At 43.3% G+C, this 17,795-nt stretch overlaps 1 protein-coding gene across 1 annotated transcript in view; it reads left to right on the top strand.

Moving 5' to 3' along the window:
- LOC128752792 (cadherin-2-like) overlaps positions 1 to 17,590 on the top strand; it is a 67,284-nt gene extending 49,694 nt beyond the window's left edge. Inside the window, exons 11-16 of the mRNA XM_053854412.1 lie at positions 1,093 to 1,235; positions 4,443 to 4,676; positions 4,939 to 5,172; positions 8,094 to 8,233; positions 10,814 to 10,975; positions 15,561 to 17,590. Coding sequence (XP_053710387.1) covers positions 1,093 to 1,235; positions 4,443 to 4,676; positions 4,939 to 5,172; positions 8,094 to 8,233; positions 10,814 to 10,975; positions 15,561 to 15,767 — 1,120 coding nt within the window. The 3' untranslated portion in view covers positions 15,768 to 17,590. The remainder of the gene's footprint in view (positions 1 to 1,092; positions 1,236 to 4,442; positions 4,677 to 4,938; positions 5,173 to 8,093; positions 8,234 to 10,813; positions 10,976 to 15,560) is intronic.
- Positions 17,591 to 17,795: the final 205 nt, after the last annotated feature.

The raw sequence follows: 17,795 nt of genomic DNA, 5'->3' as shown, positions 1-17,795 counted from the left end.
TAGATTATAGATTATAGAGATAGATAGATACATATATACATACATACACAATCTGTACCGGAACCTTTATTGTTTGATAGATGAACTGGTTAGTGACACCATCCTGTTTCTTGACTGCTGTGATCGTAACCATGTCTGTGCTACCTCTTCTTGGCAGCCCCATGCTTCACATCAAAACAGCAGGAACATTTACCTTCTCCAATTATGAAGGTTTCCCACTGATCTCTGTGTACTCTGATATAAGAGAAGCTTGTTCATAGAGAAACGATGGGATTTTGTCTGCTCATTGATGCTCACAGCAGAAGCAACAAAAGGACGAGTGTGAGGCAGACAGCCTGCAGGACCGTCTCTTTCTGTCCCCATATTCCTTCCTTGTACATCCCACCATTTGTTTCTAAATGTGGTGCCCATGTCTTTGTAGCTTAGCAACAGCCAATGATAAGCTCTTAAGCACATGCACGCCTTTTGTGAGTGTATTGTGCTCAGTAGATTATTTTGAGCTTTGCGTCCATTCTTTACATTATATTGCAGGTCGTTTAGCAGAAGTGTTGAAAAGTGCATGAGACATCAGACATATTCCAAACAGGCATATCTGCCATTTTGTTACCCGATTTCTTATCTCCTCTTTTCCTCATATCTGAAGGTTTTTATGCTCCAATTTTTTACGTTGGCTCAGATTGACACGAAAAGCAGAAATTCAGTCATGAAGTGAGATACATTTATTAATAAATACGGTTGATACTCTGAATCTGTACATACAAGTTTAATAATAATTTGATAATAATTTCATTGCTTGATCCCCAGTGTGGTGATGCTGTTATGGACAGAGTCAAAACCTGTAAAATGCATTGAACAGAGCAAATGGAGTCTGACATAGTTGCTGAGTATTCTTGAAAATTGAAGTGATTGAAGACTGAAAAGTACGTAAATGAATTAGCTGGGGCTGCATGCTGAGGAGCGCTGCTCCTCCATTCATCAGCTCTGACTTTGGTCCGCAGCCAGACAGCAAGATAAAGAACTTTCCATGTCTGATTCGTATGCTCAATCCCTCTTTCTCCTTCTTTCTCTCCCGCTTTCTCACTGTCCCTGCAGGTATGCTAAGATCTACGACCCCGCCAAGTGGCTGGAGATCGACCAGCTGAATGGACGCATCTCTACCATTGCTGTCCTCGACCGTGAGTCTCCTCACCTGAAGAACAACATCTATAACGTGACCTTCATGGCCTCTGATAACGGTGAGTGATCGTACAAAGTTGGACGCACAACTTAATGAAACTGTATACAAACATATTATTAAAGCTTGACTGTACTCTTGCACAAAGAACATACTATCACAGACACCACCAAGCAGATGCTCATAAATTCATACAAACACAGACATAAGAGCTTTAATTCATTCAATCCAACAGAAATACTTACTGCCCACACATTTGCAGGCATAAACATACACATGTATTCAGTCAAACATATACACTCAAATATGTTTGCACAAGCACGACTGTTACATGGAGACTGTCCCAGTCATGCATGAAGAACGCACGTAATGGACACGCATAAAGCTGATCTAAGTATAGAGTATTTGCTCAAACTCTTCACACATGTATGTATGTACTCTTCTACACATGTATTCTCTTTGTTCTTGATTAAATAGCTAAATGTGCAGAAATGCAAACACAAAAACCTACACACATTGACACACACCCACTTGCACAACGATCCACAAACAGACTGAACAGGCATGCAGCATTCATTTGCTCCAAGAGAACCAGAGGAAGTGGCACAGAAACCTGACCCTGCTGCAGGTTCATCTGGCTCCAGCCTCTGCTGCTTCATGAGCTCTGAGGTGCATCACTTTTTGTCATGTTGTGATGGAGGAAAACTCTCCAATACTGGTGCGATGAAGCAGTTTGGCCTGACTCGTTTTAACCACATATATACTTTCTCATTCTTCAGGAAACTGTGTTAATTTTGTATATTTAATCAGCCACAACACTCTCAAAAGTAATTGATAGTTTACTTTTATTAAAGTATGCATCTTTTATAAATGATATACGGTTGTTCTTTGGAATTCTTTGCAAAGAGAATGTCATTCATCATGCTTTGAAATCTTGAGAGCGATGTACATTACTGTTGTTCACTACACAGAGCTCACAATTCTCTGGTGCCCAAATTCACCCCTTTGTACTCGTCCCACCGTATCCAGTGCAAAATTAAAGAGGATCCTCTGTGTTAAGTGGAATATTGATGAACATGAATGTCATTGGATCCACATTAGCAGTTGCTCAGTCAGCCACATCCTCTCACCCCTGTCACCCCTCTGCACAGAGACCCCACTGTGCTCCAATCCCCCTGTTCCTCTCTGCACATGACTCTTTCTCGTCAGAATGCAAGATTCAAAACCAAACTAAAGGGCAAGCGTGCTAATGCTGATCCAGTGCAGATGCTTCCATTACATAATGGATACACAGACCACTGTTTGTAACCATTGTGCAGCTGCCTCTTTCCTGTCAGCTGTGTGAGGATCTATGATAGACGCAACCCAAGAGCATGTGTGTGGCGAAAGGAAAGCAGGAAGACTTGGGCTATGGGAGCAGAAGTTAAGAGGTTTATTAATACTTAAATAAATAATGCAAAGACCAGAAGGAGAAATGAGGACAGACAACAGAAACCAAAGATAACCCGAATGGAAGCACACCCAGACAAAACATACACTTTGTGGCACAGAATGGACATAAGTATTTAACTAAAAAAGGTCAAGCACCATCCATAGAGAATCAGGAACACAAACCTGATGCAAGGAGACAACCCATTGGAGCCAGGCAGCTTGCATGCATTAGGTGGATCGCTGTTCGATTGAAGGCATGTGCCATTATGTGCCTGGTGAAGCTAGGCAGAACACACAGAGATGAGTGCAACGAAGATAAAAACCAAATTAAAAGCAGAACATGACAAGCGAAAAGTTTGTAAAGTTTGTTTTTTTTGTTTTATCTACGCTGTTGATGATCAGTGGGAAGGAGATTTTATTAAACTCTCTGGTTATTACCTTCATCCAGGCATTTACAAGGGACAGGGTTTCCTCGCTGCATCGGGGGTCCAAGGACTGGCGATTTAAAAGAGAGTAGTTAAAACTAGATAAGAAGTGTGTAATCCAAATGCTTGATGTGTTTTCGTATATTTCTTCAAGTTCTTCAAATGTTTCAAATGTGCTCAAGTGCTTCAAATCTTTTTTTTAAACCAGAAGGTGGTTTTCACAAGACCTACATTTTAAACTGAAGTAAACTTAAATACTTTTGCCATGTCTTCAATACACATTCACTCAGATTTTTGGTCTTAAAAAATGCAGACTCTTTTCCAGTCATGAAACTGTACTGTGATCATAGAATGTTGACTGAATGAGCTGCGGCCCCACAACAGGTACTGTCTATTGATGGAGATGCACTGTTGAATAAGCTGTCCTCGATGTAGAGTTAGGATATCTCTCATGATCGTTGATCAGAAGTGAGGAGAGGGAGGGATGTTACAGTGTGTTCCCACCAAACACAAACTGTGCAGTGTGCTTTCAGAAATCTGAATCCAACTGCAGGACTTTTGTTATTTCATATTTTACATACTCCCCAAATCACTTGCATAATATAGGCTGTTTGACATGTGTGTCAATTAGTGTTTTCATGTTTCAACGTCAGTGAATAATTTACAGTTAAGTGTTAAGTAGTGGTTTCGCAATATAATGATTCATATAATTCTGTTTGATTCATGGATGGACACAAACCGGATGTACCCAAGACTCTTAGAATAACAGAATAGCTTCCGAGTTGGTGTTGACAGTTTTCATTGTGATTTACTTCTGACACAGCAGGTGGGCCACATGTTTTCTTTGGCTCAGGTTTCGCAGCAGATGCCCTTCCTAATGTATCCCTCCAATTTTCTGAAACTAGGTTCAGGCCTCAGCAAAAAGCCGCAGCATGTGCGTGCGGCACAGTGGATTAAATCAAGTTTTGCAGTTTACAGTTTTGACTCTGAACCTTGTGAGTTACTTTTGAGCCTGCTGTGGCTAATGAGAGCATCTGTTATAGATGGCCTCACTCAATAAGGGCGTTTAACAGCTTTGCTGGTGAGGATTCTGTTGTGGTTTTCACTTGGCCAGAGTACAGCTGCAGGGCTCATGAAGGTGTTGTTGGGTAATCTGTGCCAATTTGAACCCAAGGTCATCTGAGGTGTGTCCTTGAGCCCCAATGCTTCATTATCAGGTGACCAAACAATCTCCCATTCCGTCACTTAGATTCATGAGTGTCCTTGAACTACACCTGATGCTTTTAACCGCGCAACCTCATACTCTTGTTAGTCACTTACAGCCACGTTTACATAATGAAACTCAGAAAATCAGTTTTGTTGACGTAAAGCCGTTTGTTCAGTCCTGTCATACATTTCATCTTCCTCTCCAGGAAACCCACCTGCCACTGGCACCGGGACCCTTCAGATCCACCTATTGGACATCAACGACAACGCGCCACACGTGTTCCCCCCAGAGGTGGAGATGTGCGAGAAGCCAGATCCCAACGCCATCAACATCACAGCCAGCGATCCAGACCTCAGCCCTAATGCTGGACCTTTTGCTTTTGAGCTGGCCAACTACCCATCGGATGTCCGCCGTAACTGGACTCTAAGTCGCCTGAATGGTCAGTTTTTAGTTATTTTCAATGTGCGAAGTAGGAATTAAAATTGTCAACACAAAAGCATTAGGCCAGTCCATAACATTGTGACCACCGTCCCAGTGAGTCCAAAGTTTTGTTAATGCTCAAGGACTGAATACTGTTTATGTTCCTGTCTGCTGTGTGGTTGGGTAGTATCCCGACTACATTAGGCAAAGGTGGGGGTGTAGTTGTCAAACTTTGTTGAACAAACACTGTGCTGACATATTTGTGGTCATGTTTTGTCAAGGTGAGTACGCACAGCTTCGCCTCCGGATCAACTCCCTCGCCAGCGGCCTCTACGAAGTCCCAATCATGATCACTGATTCTGGAAACCTGCCGATGTCAAACACCTCCTACCTGCGGGTCAAGGTGTGCCAGTGTGATCACCATGGCGACTGCATGGACATGGAGCGCATCATTGCTGCAGGACTGGGCACTGGGGCCATTATTGCAATCCTCATCTGCATAATCATTCTCCTCGGTGAGTCCCCCACACAAAGTCTAGCCTCATTTGTCGCATTTTGACTCTAGCTGCAGCAGAATTGCTCAAAAGTGTTGCAATTTTCCAGAACATACGTTACTTTCGCTGAACACAAGAGACCACTGCCACCACCTGACCTGACCAGAAATGCTTCCATTAATTGAGTTACTAACACAGTTTTAGTTTGAAATTAATTGTATCAGTGACCAACAAAGAGCTGATCAAATCAGGCAAAAGAAATGGCGTAAACAAGGGTCAGTCTGTTTGCTTGCTGGTTGGCCGAGCTGTTCTATTTAATTTGATGTTGTCTGTTCTGCAACACAAATGTATGAAAAGGAATATTTTACATTGCGAGCCAGACAAGTGCACTTAATGTTGTAGTTCATCAGAGTAATTCTTCAAGGTTTGAAGGACAGACTAGAAGAGTGATGGCGCAGCTGCGTCCCTGACACCTCTTAGCTTTAACGATTTCACCAGGGCATCGATGTGGAACAGTTCCGTCGACAATTGCATGACCCTTGTCCTTAATTTATATTGAATTGCTTGCACGCTGGTGTTCTTGTCCTTGTGACGGACAAGGTCCTGCTTCAATTTGCTACTTTTTCTCGATGCCTGTGGGGGAAATTGTTGGCTTCCTCTCTGTCACTTCCATTTCTCTCTGATGTTTGCTTGTCCACAAACACACGTTGTGAGACTGGCTCCTTTTAGTCGTCGTTTCTTTGCCATGCTTCAATGCCATCACACTGACTTTGCTTGTATGTAGATAAGATCCAGGATACTGGTGGTGAGTTCAAGCCATTGAAGTGCTGGCACAGAAAAGCTTTGTCATCACCTTTTTTGCATTGTGTTCAAGAAATAATGCTCAGTCATCCTCCAAATACTTGAGGTTGAGCCTCAGTGCAGCATCACCAATCACCAGTGCGCAGGAACGTCACTTTGTCTTTATTTCATGGTCATGTTGGGAGGGGAACCTGGATCAAACCCACAACCCGAAAAGTCATGTGGATATTCTCCCTTGGAAAATGTTGAGCACCACGTGGTCCTCACAACAGTTATGCAGCTGAAGAATGTTTTTTGTGCAGCACATCCCTCTTAAACAATGGAAACACAGACAATTTGTGTAAATGAAACATAGTAGAAAGTAACTCATGTGTTTTGTGGTTTTACGTTATTTGCAGAGAACACCTTGTTTGGCATGGTTGCTAGACATATTAAATGGGGCATTTGCAAAATTCTAACTTTTGAGAAGCAGATGAAAGAAGAGGGACCAGAGCGAACCCTCTGGGGCAGCAACTTACAGACGTAAATGTTGATTCAAGAGGACTTATCGTTAAGGGCAGTCATGCCAGACCCAGAAAGCCAATAGGTGTGTTGTCTTCTGCTGCTACAAGCATTCCTTTTAAGCTTCAAAGAAAAATGTTAGTTATGATGACGTGCCTTTTTTTTTTTTTCTAAATCTCGTCTTCAGGGTTTGTGGTGTCTTCTTTCCACTTCACTCTGTGGAGTTGATGTATTTCACCCTCAAGGTTCAGAATCACTTGCATTTTCACACTCTGTCTCCTAAAGTCAGGCAGATTATACAACCAAATAAAAAGACATTAACACGGTGTAACATGCCGTTTTTTAAGATGCAAGATTCTAAGATGTTTGGAAGTATTTTTTATATGCTGCCTTTCTCAGACTTGATATGAAGCTTTCTTTATTTCAAATTCTTAACTGTAAGTTTTGAAGTCATCTATGAAGACAGTCATAGTAGGGCTTTTTGGTATTTTCTCATCTTTTAATCATTGGTATTATTAATCACAGCTGGAGCTTTTTTCATGAAAAACATTCTAGCATTTAAAAAAAAAACACTAACTAATCTGTGCATAATTACATCATTTGCTGGTGAGTCGTCTAGTTTTATTTTTATTGTAATGTCATTGCAAATTATGATGTAATGTGGCATTTAAATTGATAGTATTGAGGAGGGATGTCCCACTTTTTTGCTGACCAAGTACGAGCACTGACATTTGAGTATGTGGCGATACCAGGTACAAATATAGGTAATAAATAATACCATAACAGCCATTTCAAATAATGTTTTTTTTTCTTCCCTGAACAAACATAACACCCCTGCCATGGATTTCACTTTTCAAATGTAGCTTGGGCAATCCATGCATACTGTTATATAATATACAGGTATAAGATCCTGGTACTGCCTACTGGTTTACGTACAGTGTTCCCTTGTTGCTTGTGGGAATACTGTACGCTCCGGTACCACATGCGATTGTTGAAAATCCACAGAAGTAGCAGCACCATGATGTAACCCTGGTGCGGTTCACCCCATCAAAACGTGTCCAGAAGGAGATAAACTTCATCTGTATAATTACTGGCCAGACTTGCAGTTGAGGACTGCACTGGCAGTCATTTTGTCATACCTCTGCTGTCCAGTCAGATTCTTAAACGCTGATAGTTCTCTCATTGAGGTTTGTTTGGAAGTGTTTTCACAGGCCCTTGGAAAAGTAAGTCGTAATCAATACACATAAAAGCGTTTATATTCGTTCATTTATAACTTCCATTTCAGAAGGTAATCACTGTTTTAATAACTCATATCTTAGGCTGAAGACCTTAAGTGCACTTTGGTGGATGTTTCAAGGCTCATCCTTCATAGATCATCATTCCTCATAAATCATACAGTGATACTGTCTTTCTACTTCTAATGAAGAACAAGTTCAGTCAGACTGTGATAAATTGAGTGTACATTAGTAGTGTCTTCTGGATGCATCGATTCTTTCGGTATTGAAGCTATATATTCTGTTCAATTGTCTGAGAAATTAGTTTCCAGTCTGGAGTTGCCATCCACCTTCTAAAAACTCAGCACTCCCTGATCCCTCCACTCATTTTCTGAAAGTTAGTATCTGTTTTCGACTGTTTCACAGTGCTGGTGCTGGTGTTTGTCATGTGGATGAAGAGGAGGGATAAGGAGCGCCAAGCCAAGCAGCTCCTCATTGACCCAGAGGATGATGTCCGCGACAACATCCTGAAATATGACGAGGAAGGAGGTGGAGAAGAGGACCAGGTACACACAAAAACACTCGTACTTACATTCCTTATACTTTTATACAGTATATCCTTATATTGCCATCATGCTTTCCCCAGCCTCTGGTCCTAAACCTAACCATCCAAAACAAATGGTTAACCTTAACCAGGAATCTGAACCAAACTTGAACCCAAATATAATGACCCAGTTATTTTTGACATTTTCACCCTCAAACCTCTTATGTGAAGTGAAGTGTCCACATAAGATCAGTGTCTTGTCAAAGATTGGTCCACACAAGAATATTAATACATGTGCACGCATGCTGCTTCATGCTGTCCCTTTCATTGCAAACTTAGTGCTGATTTGTGAGCTAAAAGTGGACCGTTTGTCTATTGACAGATTGAGATATAAATATTGTTAAATATAGATAACATGCTTTCATCTTCTTCCACATGCATTCTCACTGCCGCACGCAGGCATGCGCACACACACAGTTCCTCCAAATGAGCCATGAAAGACGCAGAGTGTTGATACAAACACGCTCGTCTACAGTTTTCAATCATCTGTCCTTCAGCGGAGATTAAGTACGCCTCAAAAGAGGACCTCGAAACCGGATTAATTGCTTTCTGTTGGAGAACAATTTCCTGTGTCCCTCTACAAAACTCTTCGGCTGCTGCCAAACACATAAGCTGCTGCTCACGTCTGCGGGGGGAAAGATGTAACTTGTATTCAACCAGCGGACTCCGCTTTGTGATTTTAACATTAGAGGGCAACAGCTTGTTGAGGTCGCGCAGCACTTTATGGATTTTGGCATAACCTTAAAGAAGCTTTCAAACTTCACTCAATCTTTCATTTTGTTAACTTTGTTGCCATGGAAATGGAGTTAACGGTAGACAGTAATCGAAACATTTGATGGCACCAAACCGCCTGAGTCCAGCCTCCCTAACTTCATATCCAAACTTCTCCACTTAGTGATACACTTCTTTTCTCCTCCTGGTGAACCCTGCCTGCACCCTCTTTTTCACCTTGATTTAACCCTGCCCAGTACTCACTGCTTTGCCAGAATGAATTATCTTTGCCTTCACTGTTCCTCTTTAACTCACTCATGTCCAGCTCCAACTGCTCCTTCCTCCAACTTGGTTTTACTCTCATCGGCAGTCATTGTTCATGGAGACTAACGGCATAAAAGTAACGGAGAAGTGCAGAAGAGGCTCTTGAGAAAGTCACCCTTTCACATTCTGTTGTTACTGAACACAACATTCTTCTGAAATACAAGCAAGGATGTCTGTATTTCTTTTTCTCTGTGCCAGGCTCTAGCAGTTCTCACAGGTCTGTTGTTAATGTTGTGAACAAAGCTCAAGGTCAGTCACAGCATGCTGTTCCTGAAAAGGCTGCTTCAGTGGCTCTCTGGAGAGTGGCAGGCATGAAATGGTCCGTGGATGGTTGCTGCAGTGTTACCGAGTATGATCTGAGCACAGGTCTTGACCCTTTCTTCACCTCCGTGCTCTGACTCTCGTCATTGTGCGAACGATGAGAAAGACTGACAAGGTTTGGAGCCGCTGATGATCAGAGGGCAGTGGAAAGTGCGGACAGCTCCTCCCTGAGGGCAGATGATGCAGGAGCGAAGAGACGTTGCATGAAATGATATCGCTGCAATGGACTGAAATTCTGACCTTTACACAAATAGTACACAAAGAGCATATGTAAAAATATTGATTTTCTTAAGCCTTTATATATATATATATATATTTGTGGTGAGGCTTTAACAAGTTAATTACGATTAATTAATTACTACTAAAAACACGTTAAAATATTTTATTTTATTTAATTAACCAATTTTTTTTTTTTCAAATTGAAAAAATGTGGCTTCCGATAGCAAATATTATTATACCATTAAACTGCAATTAATTGAGATTAATTAATCACAAATTCTGGAATTAATAACATTATTTGTATATATATGTGGTTGTGTGTGTGGGTGTGGCAAGGTATAACCCTCTAGCAATCCCAAAATGGAAAGTTACTGTGGAGTTACAGCTGTATACAATGCGATCTAAAGACAAGGCCCAACAAAATGAACAAATAACATGTGGAAGTACAAGTATGTTGTCAGGACAAAGTGGGAGCAAATTGGTTGATCTCAATGTTGCTGGTGTTGCAGCTAGTCTCTAAATTAAGTTTCTAAATTAATGAATATATTTTTGTTTATTAACCATGTATGATTTGGGTCATGTACACTTGACATTTCAGCAATCTTGGGCTCAGCCCCATATGTTTGCCATGTCTCAGTCAGCCCCCAGCGTTGAGCCACCTCTAAAGGAAGCACAGTGCTAAGGATCAGTGGCGTGGCACTCACTCAGAGCTCCTGGACAGGGAGCAGCTGACCCATCATCTGGCTCACTGAGTGAAATAATGAAACAAGACGAGGTGGTCTGGGATTCAAGGAGTCGAGGAGGACCAGATTGAGACAGATGTTCTTTTACTAAGTGTTATTGTTAAATTAATCATGCTGGCCGACTACCTGGTTGGTCTGTCAGTGTCGGGTTTTTTTTTTTAATATAATGGTACAGCTTGGATGTAAATGCAACATATGTGATTAGATCTTGTTGTCTTTTTTAGGACTACGACCTGAGCCAACTGCAGCAGCCTGACGCCCTTGAGCCAGAGTGTGTGAAGGTCGGCATCAGGCGTCTGGACGAGAGACCTCTGCACCATGACCATCAGTATCCCCTGCGATCTGCTGCCCCGCATCCTGGAGACATTGGTGACTTCATCCACGAGGTAAGCCCATCAGGGACCCTGCACTGCAGCAGCATATGAATCACCAGTTAGTGAGACCACAGCAGTGGACCGTGCTCCACGCTCACTCGCTGAGAGACAATCTGTTCACCCTGATCACATTCTGCTGCTGTTTTTCTGCCTTTCCAAGCTCTCGCAATCTGTTGGACAGCAGCTCTTTAGGCAAGTAATGATGCCTCTAACCTTCAGCGCTAGGCACTTGCCAGGAAGGAAGTGGAGGCGCACAATGGTGGATCTGGAAACCATTGTTAGTGATTGTAAATGCAGCGAAGGTGTTATCAAAAAAAATGGTTGTGAGATGAACACAGTGGGGGCTGAAACTCAGGAGAGAAGGATGCTGCGAAGAAAACTAGTCTCCCAGTTACCTGCTGCTTTCACCTTTGCTGAGTAAAGCATGATGAGGAGACGTTGACTGCTGTTGCTGAACATAAGGCACCACATGTATAAAGGAGAGGTGGAACTGGATCACAAAAATGAATCAAGTTATTTAGTCAATGTTAGGTGCATTTTAATGTTTGACACCAGAATGACCAAATTCAAGTCTGCACACATAAGATTAAACATCATGGTGGAAGTTCACCAGGGATGAACATTGGTGCGTAAATCCTTTAAAATGAGTCGTGTACCAGTTTATTCACCAGAAAAATAATGACAAATAATTTTTGACGTTTAAAACATTGAAATTTAGCGTGTGAGGTCAGTGCAGTTGCAGGAAGGGTGATTTCTTTCAAGTCTTGATCTTCACCAGAAAAATATTAACAAATATTTTTTGACATTTAAAACATTGAAATTTTGTGTGCGAGGTCAGCGTTGCTGGCAGGAAGGGTGATTTATTTGAAGTCTTGATCTTCATCTTTGCTGCACTTTGTCCCTGATCCTGTTTTCAGGGACCAAAGATTTTCTGGTTCAGCGCCCATGAAGATGGCTTTTTTGCTATTAATATGCTTTTATTGGAAGCTTCATCGTTTCATGACCCAGAGCAAGCTATTGATCCATACTCACTTCAGACCTCAGTTCTGTGAGGAAAGCCAGTCAAATCATTCCTTTCTGCAACAGATAGGAAAAAAAAATCACAAAAAACGTTTTGAGATCTACTTTGGATGATGGGATGGGACAGTGACCAGCAGAGAATCGGAGCGGTAGAGAGGTGGTGAAGGGTGTCCTCACACTTCCTTCTTCTGTCATTGAGGTGTTCGGTGTAGTGGCTGAATGTGAATAATCCCACATTGAAAATATGACCATCATGTGGCTGGGTTAACTGTCAGCAGACTTGCTTTAAAACGGAAAACGGAAGTTGAATTCCTCAGCAGGTCAGTGGAGGGTTTGTAATCTCTGAAAACTTTAGCTGCTAGTCTGGATTATATGGCCTTCGACAATTCTCAGTCTGGATTACTAATTGGAGGTTGAGGTAATCCCACCAGCGTGGAGTTATTCTGGTCTCTACCAACACCGTGTCCCGAATCACAAATCAATGTTGACAGGATGTAAAAGAGGATGTGATTCACTGCGGTCTTAAATTGAATTAGCATGTGAGCCCAATTGGTGTGGAAACATTTAAACCGTGACCGAAGCCGCTCCTGCACCGTTCATCCCAGGGAGTCATGAGGCCTGTGTTGTATACGTGTGATGAGTCACAACTGTTGACTTTTATTGTACGTGTCTGAATTAGCAGCTGCAGCATGTGTGTATGAGTTTGTGCCCCATAAAGGCATCTGCCAAGGAGAGCCATGAATAATAGATGCACACTGTCAAACACGGCAAGATGACGGAGACGGCTTAATCTGGTCAGACGTGACAAGCAGACGCGGCTCTCGCCGCTCTGGCCGGCTCGCCTCTCACGCCACCTTCCACCGACTGTCAGATCAACCTCCTTCATGCTCTGACAGGAGAACGTTTAGGTGCTGTTAGGTAATTCATGCTGGCGACATGTGTGTGTATGGGACGGGGGGTCAATGCTCAGACAACGTAATCTGCTGAATCGTCTTTCTAGAGATGGAGCAGCATCTGTCTCGGCTGACCCAAATCCCCCCCCTCACCCCTCTTCAGTGTAATCTTTCCCCAGCACTCCCTGCTGTCCACCATTCCGCCCCCTCCTCTTGCTCTCCCTCCATCCCTCCTGTCCTCTCTGGACTTCACCATGGGAGCAGAGGCTAATGTGGAGGTACGAGAGGTTGCCTTGCTGGAGGAAGTTTGACATTTCTGCTTCCCAACGGTTTGTGAAAGTGAATTTTCCTCTCTTCAAACATTTCTAAAGGTCCGCACGGGTCACCGGAGCTGGTTTGAAGGGTTTAACAAGGGTCTTACTGCGCTCCGCTTTGCTGTGAAAGGACAAGCTTTCTATATTCCACATACTGTACACTTACTACACAAGTATTACAGGATTATGGTAATCCCACTCTGGATATCGTCCTCCAGCTCTCTCAAGCGTAAAAATCCAGCTCCCTTCAATCTTCAGCGTGTTGCTCTGCCAACTGCTAAATCTCCTGCATCCCAATTTAATGAAGAGAAGGTTCCACGGTACCGCTTAGCAAATATTTAACACAACTTTGGAGTTTCTCTGGTGAAGAAATGATGAGTTGCAAACTCTGGGGATTATTGTGTGATATCAGTCGGCCATGAATGCCTCTGATCATTATCCAACATCAAACTGGCTGCGTGTGGAAGATTTGCTCAGACTCTCGATGTGACGACCCAGAAGGCAGTGTATCACAGTGGCACCATGCTGCTGCAGGTCTGCAGAAGAGATGAGTCATTTACACGCAAGATAGGTTGTTGAGGATTCAAGTAGTTTGAAAAAGGTGGGTGGGTCTCACTTTATAGGTGGCTTGCTTGCCGACAACGTCATTTAAGGTTCTCATGAAACAGACCCTCCTGACCATCCACTGGAGAAGTGGAGCGCGGGTCATGTTGCAGTGCTTCTCTTTACTTGTTTCAGTTGTTCATGCATATTTGGATGGTGCCAGTTACGGACATGACGGTTTGTGGTGCTTCTCATGGGGAAGAATGAGTCAACAGGGTAGTAGGGCAGTCGAAGCTCACATGGCCGCAAAATAGTCGAACAGTGTTTTTCAACCTTTTTCAAGCCACGGAACCCTGGGTTCATTGAAAAAAGTCTTGAGGCCAAAGCACACTTGTGCTTAAAGTCCCATAAAAAAAATCCCTGTTCATTTTGTGTTGTCATTTTGCCAGGGTATTCGCAGGAACAAATTGCAGAAAATGTTTTTATTTCAAATGTGTCCAGAAAGGGGTGGGCAATATGGCAAAAATATATTGTGATTTATTTATTTATTTACTTGCTTTAAATAACTGTTTAGATTTTATCACTTCTCATTTGCATGATTTTATTGTAGTTTTGAGTTTCCAGACAAATCCTTAGCATTCTTTGCCTGAACTTGCTTCATCAAAACAATTATTCTTTCTCTCTTCACATTTTGGAGCACATTTATTTTGTTGTGCATTTAGTTTTTTGTCAGCTTTTAAACCCCAAAGCAAACTTAGACAGTCTATGAGTATCAATAAAGACACTCTCTCACGGCACACTGGTGGACCGCGGCACCCTGGTTGTAAAACGGTGGAGTAGAACCCTGGAAGTGAATGCTGCTTTAGCGCCCGGCAATCATACTGAAGCGACATTTCGAGCTTCCAACCTAAAACTGCTGTGCCGGTTATCGGTGCGTCCTGAGTACGTCGCATGAAGGCATCACGGATGAGTTCAGAAACATGCTCAACAGAACAGGAAAAAACAAAAGCACAAGTTTAATACTTGTGACAAACCTTTATTTTCATGTACAAATAAAACCTAAGGCCAACGCTAACCACGGGTCTGTTGCTCAATACACATATACGGTCATCCCATGCTTATTATCATTCCACTGAGGTTGTAGATGCTGGATAAACATGAGTGTGATCGAGGGTCTTACTGAGATGGAGAAATGCAGAGAAATTAGTTGGATATCGGTTATTGATCCAGGCAAATGAGGTCTCTGTACATAATACAGGCTTACGAATGGAAGTACCGTGCTGTGCTACACTGATAGACTTGGACCTGCTGCTGTGTCTTCACATTGCAGAGAACATTTATCACATGTAAAATCACTCGTCCAGAAGTATGAGGAGAAACAAATGTAGCAGATACAAGCCTCATTTTAGCCCCCTAGTTATCTGGACCAAAGGTGTTCTTACCTTGTTATCGCACATGAGCATCTTGGTATTTTATAAGGAGTAAATAATACTCAACAGTTACAAAGTTTTTGAGAGTGAACTGAGGGGAGACTGGGGAGATTGTGCACTAACCAAAAGCAAGGTGTAGAGGGTTAATTAATTTCCGTTTTTGCCATAACTGTCCTGCCTTGCCTAAAGGACACCTAACAGCTGCTATGTATTCAACTTTTTCAAAAAAAATTTTTTTTTCCATATTGTGAAAACAAAAGATCTGTGTGCGTGAGATCATGTACAACGGGCATGTGATTACTCATAAAAAGCAAATGAATTGCTGTCCCCCCTGCTGTGGCGGTTGTGTTTCACCCACCGTCCTCCACCCTCATCACCCTCCTCTCTGTGTCTCCAGGGCCTGAAGGCGGCAGACAACGACCCCACCGCACCTCCCTACGACTCCCTGCTGGTGTTCGACTATGAGGGCAGCGGCTCCACCGCCGGCTCCCTGAGCTCACTGCACTCGTCCTCCAGCTGCAGCGACCAGGACTACGACTACCTCGGCGACTGGGGGCCGCGTTTCCGCAAGCTGGCCGACCTGTACGGCGGAGGTGACGACTAGCGTCCTGGCCGCACCACACCCCTGTTACTCCCCTTGACCTACACCAGGAGGGTGACTCCTGTGAAGAGGAGTAGAGGTTGTGAAAGCAGCACTTCTGTTTGAGTGTAGAAACACGTGGAACTCTTGAGGTTGGTTGTTGACACTTTTGGGACCACTCTGACCCACCCGGCCCAGGTGTGGTCAGCAACCAGGCATAAAGACCTTATGATGTTGACAATACGACAGCCATGATACATAACACTTGAATCTCACAGTCCAGGAGCACCGGGGTCAAACGTGCCTTTTTGTACATTCTTTTGATTGTGTTTAGTCTTTGGTTCTCCCTGTTGCTTTAAAGCTCCCAGTGATTTTCATCAGGAGCACCTCGCCACAGTCGGCAAGCGTTTCCTTGTGGGATTCCACCTCATCACCTGGAGGTGTCTTTGTGTGCGTGTGTGTGAATGTGAGAGAAACGCGTGCAGGTCTGTCCCTCAGAGACACACTGGATGGACACGACATGGAGCAACCTGCACGAACTCATCCAGGGAGACATGCAGCTTTGTTGTGCAGCTCTGGGTGAATAGCAAGTGACCTGAAAAGGGAATCGCAAATGTAGATATTTTACAAGTAAAGCTTTTGTCAGTTGTGTCATCGTAGAGGCCATTTAAGTCCATCTCCTCCCCTCCGTCTTGACAAGGGCGGTCTCTGGTCTTAAACCCTGCTGAGATCACAAGCTGTAATTTCCTTTCCCTCAGCTCTGATCACTTGGCATCAAGTCACTTCAAAGATTGGGATGAACAGAGATAAACACCTCAAGCTTTCCGCTCAGATAACGCCTGTCCCCCAATATATTCTTCCACTTCCCACGCAGAACACAATATGAGACGCGGCATTAACACAGTATGGTTTTATTTCAATTGAAAGTGCTCTACTCCAGTGCAATGCAACAATGGAACACACTCACAGGCATAATATGTTTGCGCTCTTGTCATTTCACCACTGCAGCCTGACGTTATGTCCACAACTGTCTGTGGTTGTTTGTGTCTTGTGATTGGCAGGCGATCTGTCAGAGGTGAGTCAAGCTTCTTGCCCAATGTTAGCTGCGATTCGCTCCAGCATATCTCAACCCAAAATGTCAAGCACAGTTCACTGCTGCAGTTGGACTGGACTGGTTTGAAAACACAGTGTGGTATCCCAAATCAGGTTTTGGTGTTAAGTGTGACTGGTACATGTGGTGAGAAAGTGACGGCTGTGTGGCTAGGTAATGACGTTTGAGTCAACTTCATATGAGTCGACAAAAACTCTCTTTTGAGAATTCACGTCGCCAGGTTCTACTCACTTTGATGAAACACCTTGACTTTCCTGGGATTCACCTGCCAAATGCAAGTCGCGTGTGATCGCATGTCAGATTCAGCCTTGCCAATGCGTCACCGTGAGTCAGAGCTGCACAGAAGAGTTGCCATGCTCCTGCTAACGGGCTTCTGTGAAAGAGAAGACATGTACAGTTCTGCTCCACTGAACCGCTCAGTTTTTTTCAGCGAAAACGCTCTGATCACATTGTAACTTATGCAGCCGATGGCGGACGCGGAGAGTCAGCTAGCCCAGTTCTGTAGCACAGATTCCTCACGACACTTGGCTGTGGTGGATTCAGGACTCATCTGGCTGCTGAAGACCTGCCTTAGTGTGCTCTGGTACTCCCCAGTTGGCTACTCACTGTAAACTCAAATGTACAGATTGTTTTTTTTTTTCCTCTCGCTGTTCTTTTGGTTGTGCGTTTTGATGATGACATGCTAATATTCCTTGTATATGTGTCATTTGGATTACAATTAAACAAATTTTGCATGTTTTTATCTTTTCATTGAGAAGCAACAGTGTTTTTCACGCTATCATGTGAACCTTGTACACGCAGCACAGATCCACACTCGTCGATCACAGGTGCAACAGTCCATCCAACGCATGACTTACGGCGAGAGAAAGGAGTGAGAGTTCACAGTTGGGTCAGAGTGGTGTTCAGGCGTATTCAGATTGCTACACACCCAAGAGCAAACA

This window comes from Synchiropus splendidus, chromosome 1, assembly GCF_027744825.2.
Source record: "Synchiropus splendidus isolate RoL2022-P1 chromosome 1, RoL_Sspl_1.0, whole genome shotgun sequence".
Classification (NCBI taxonomy): domain Eukaryota; kingdom Metazoa; phylum Chordata; class Actinopteri; order Syngnathiformes; family Callionymidae; genus Synchiropus; species Synchiropus splendidus.
This window is presented reverse-complemented; position numbering and strand designations above follow the sequence as displayed.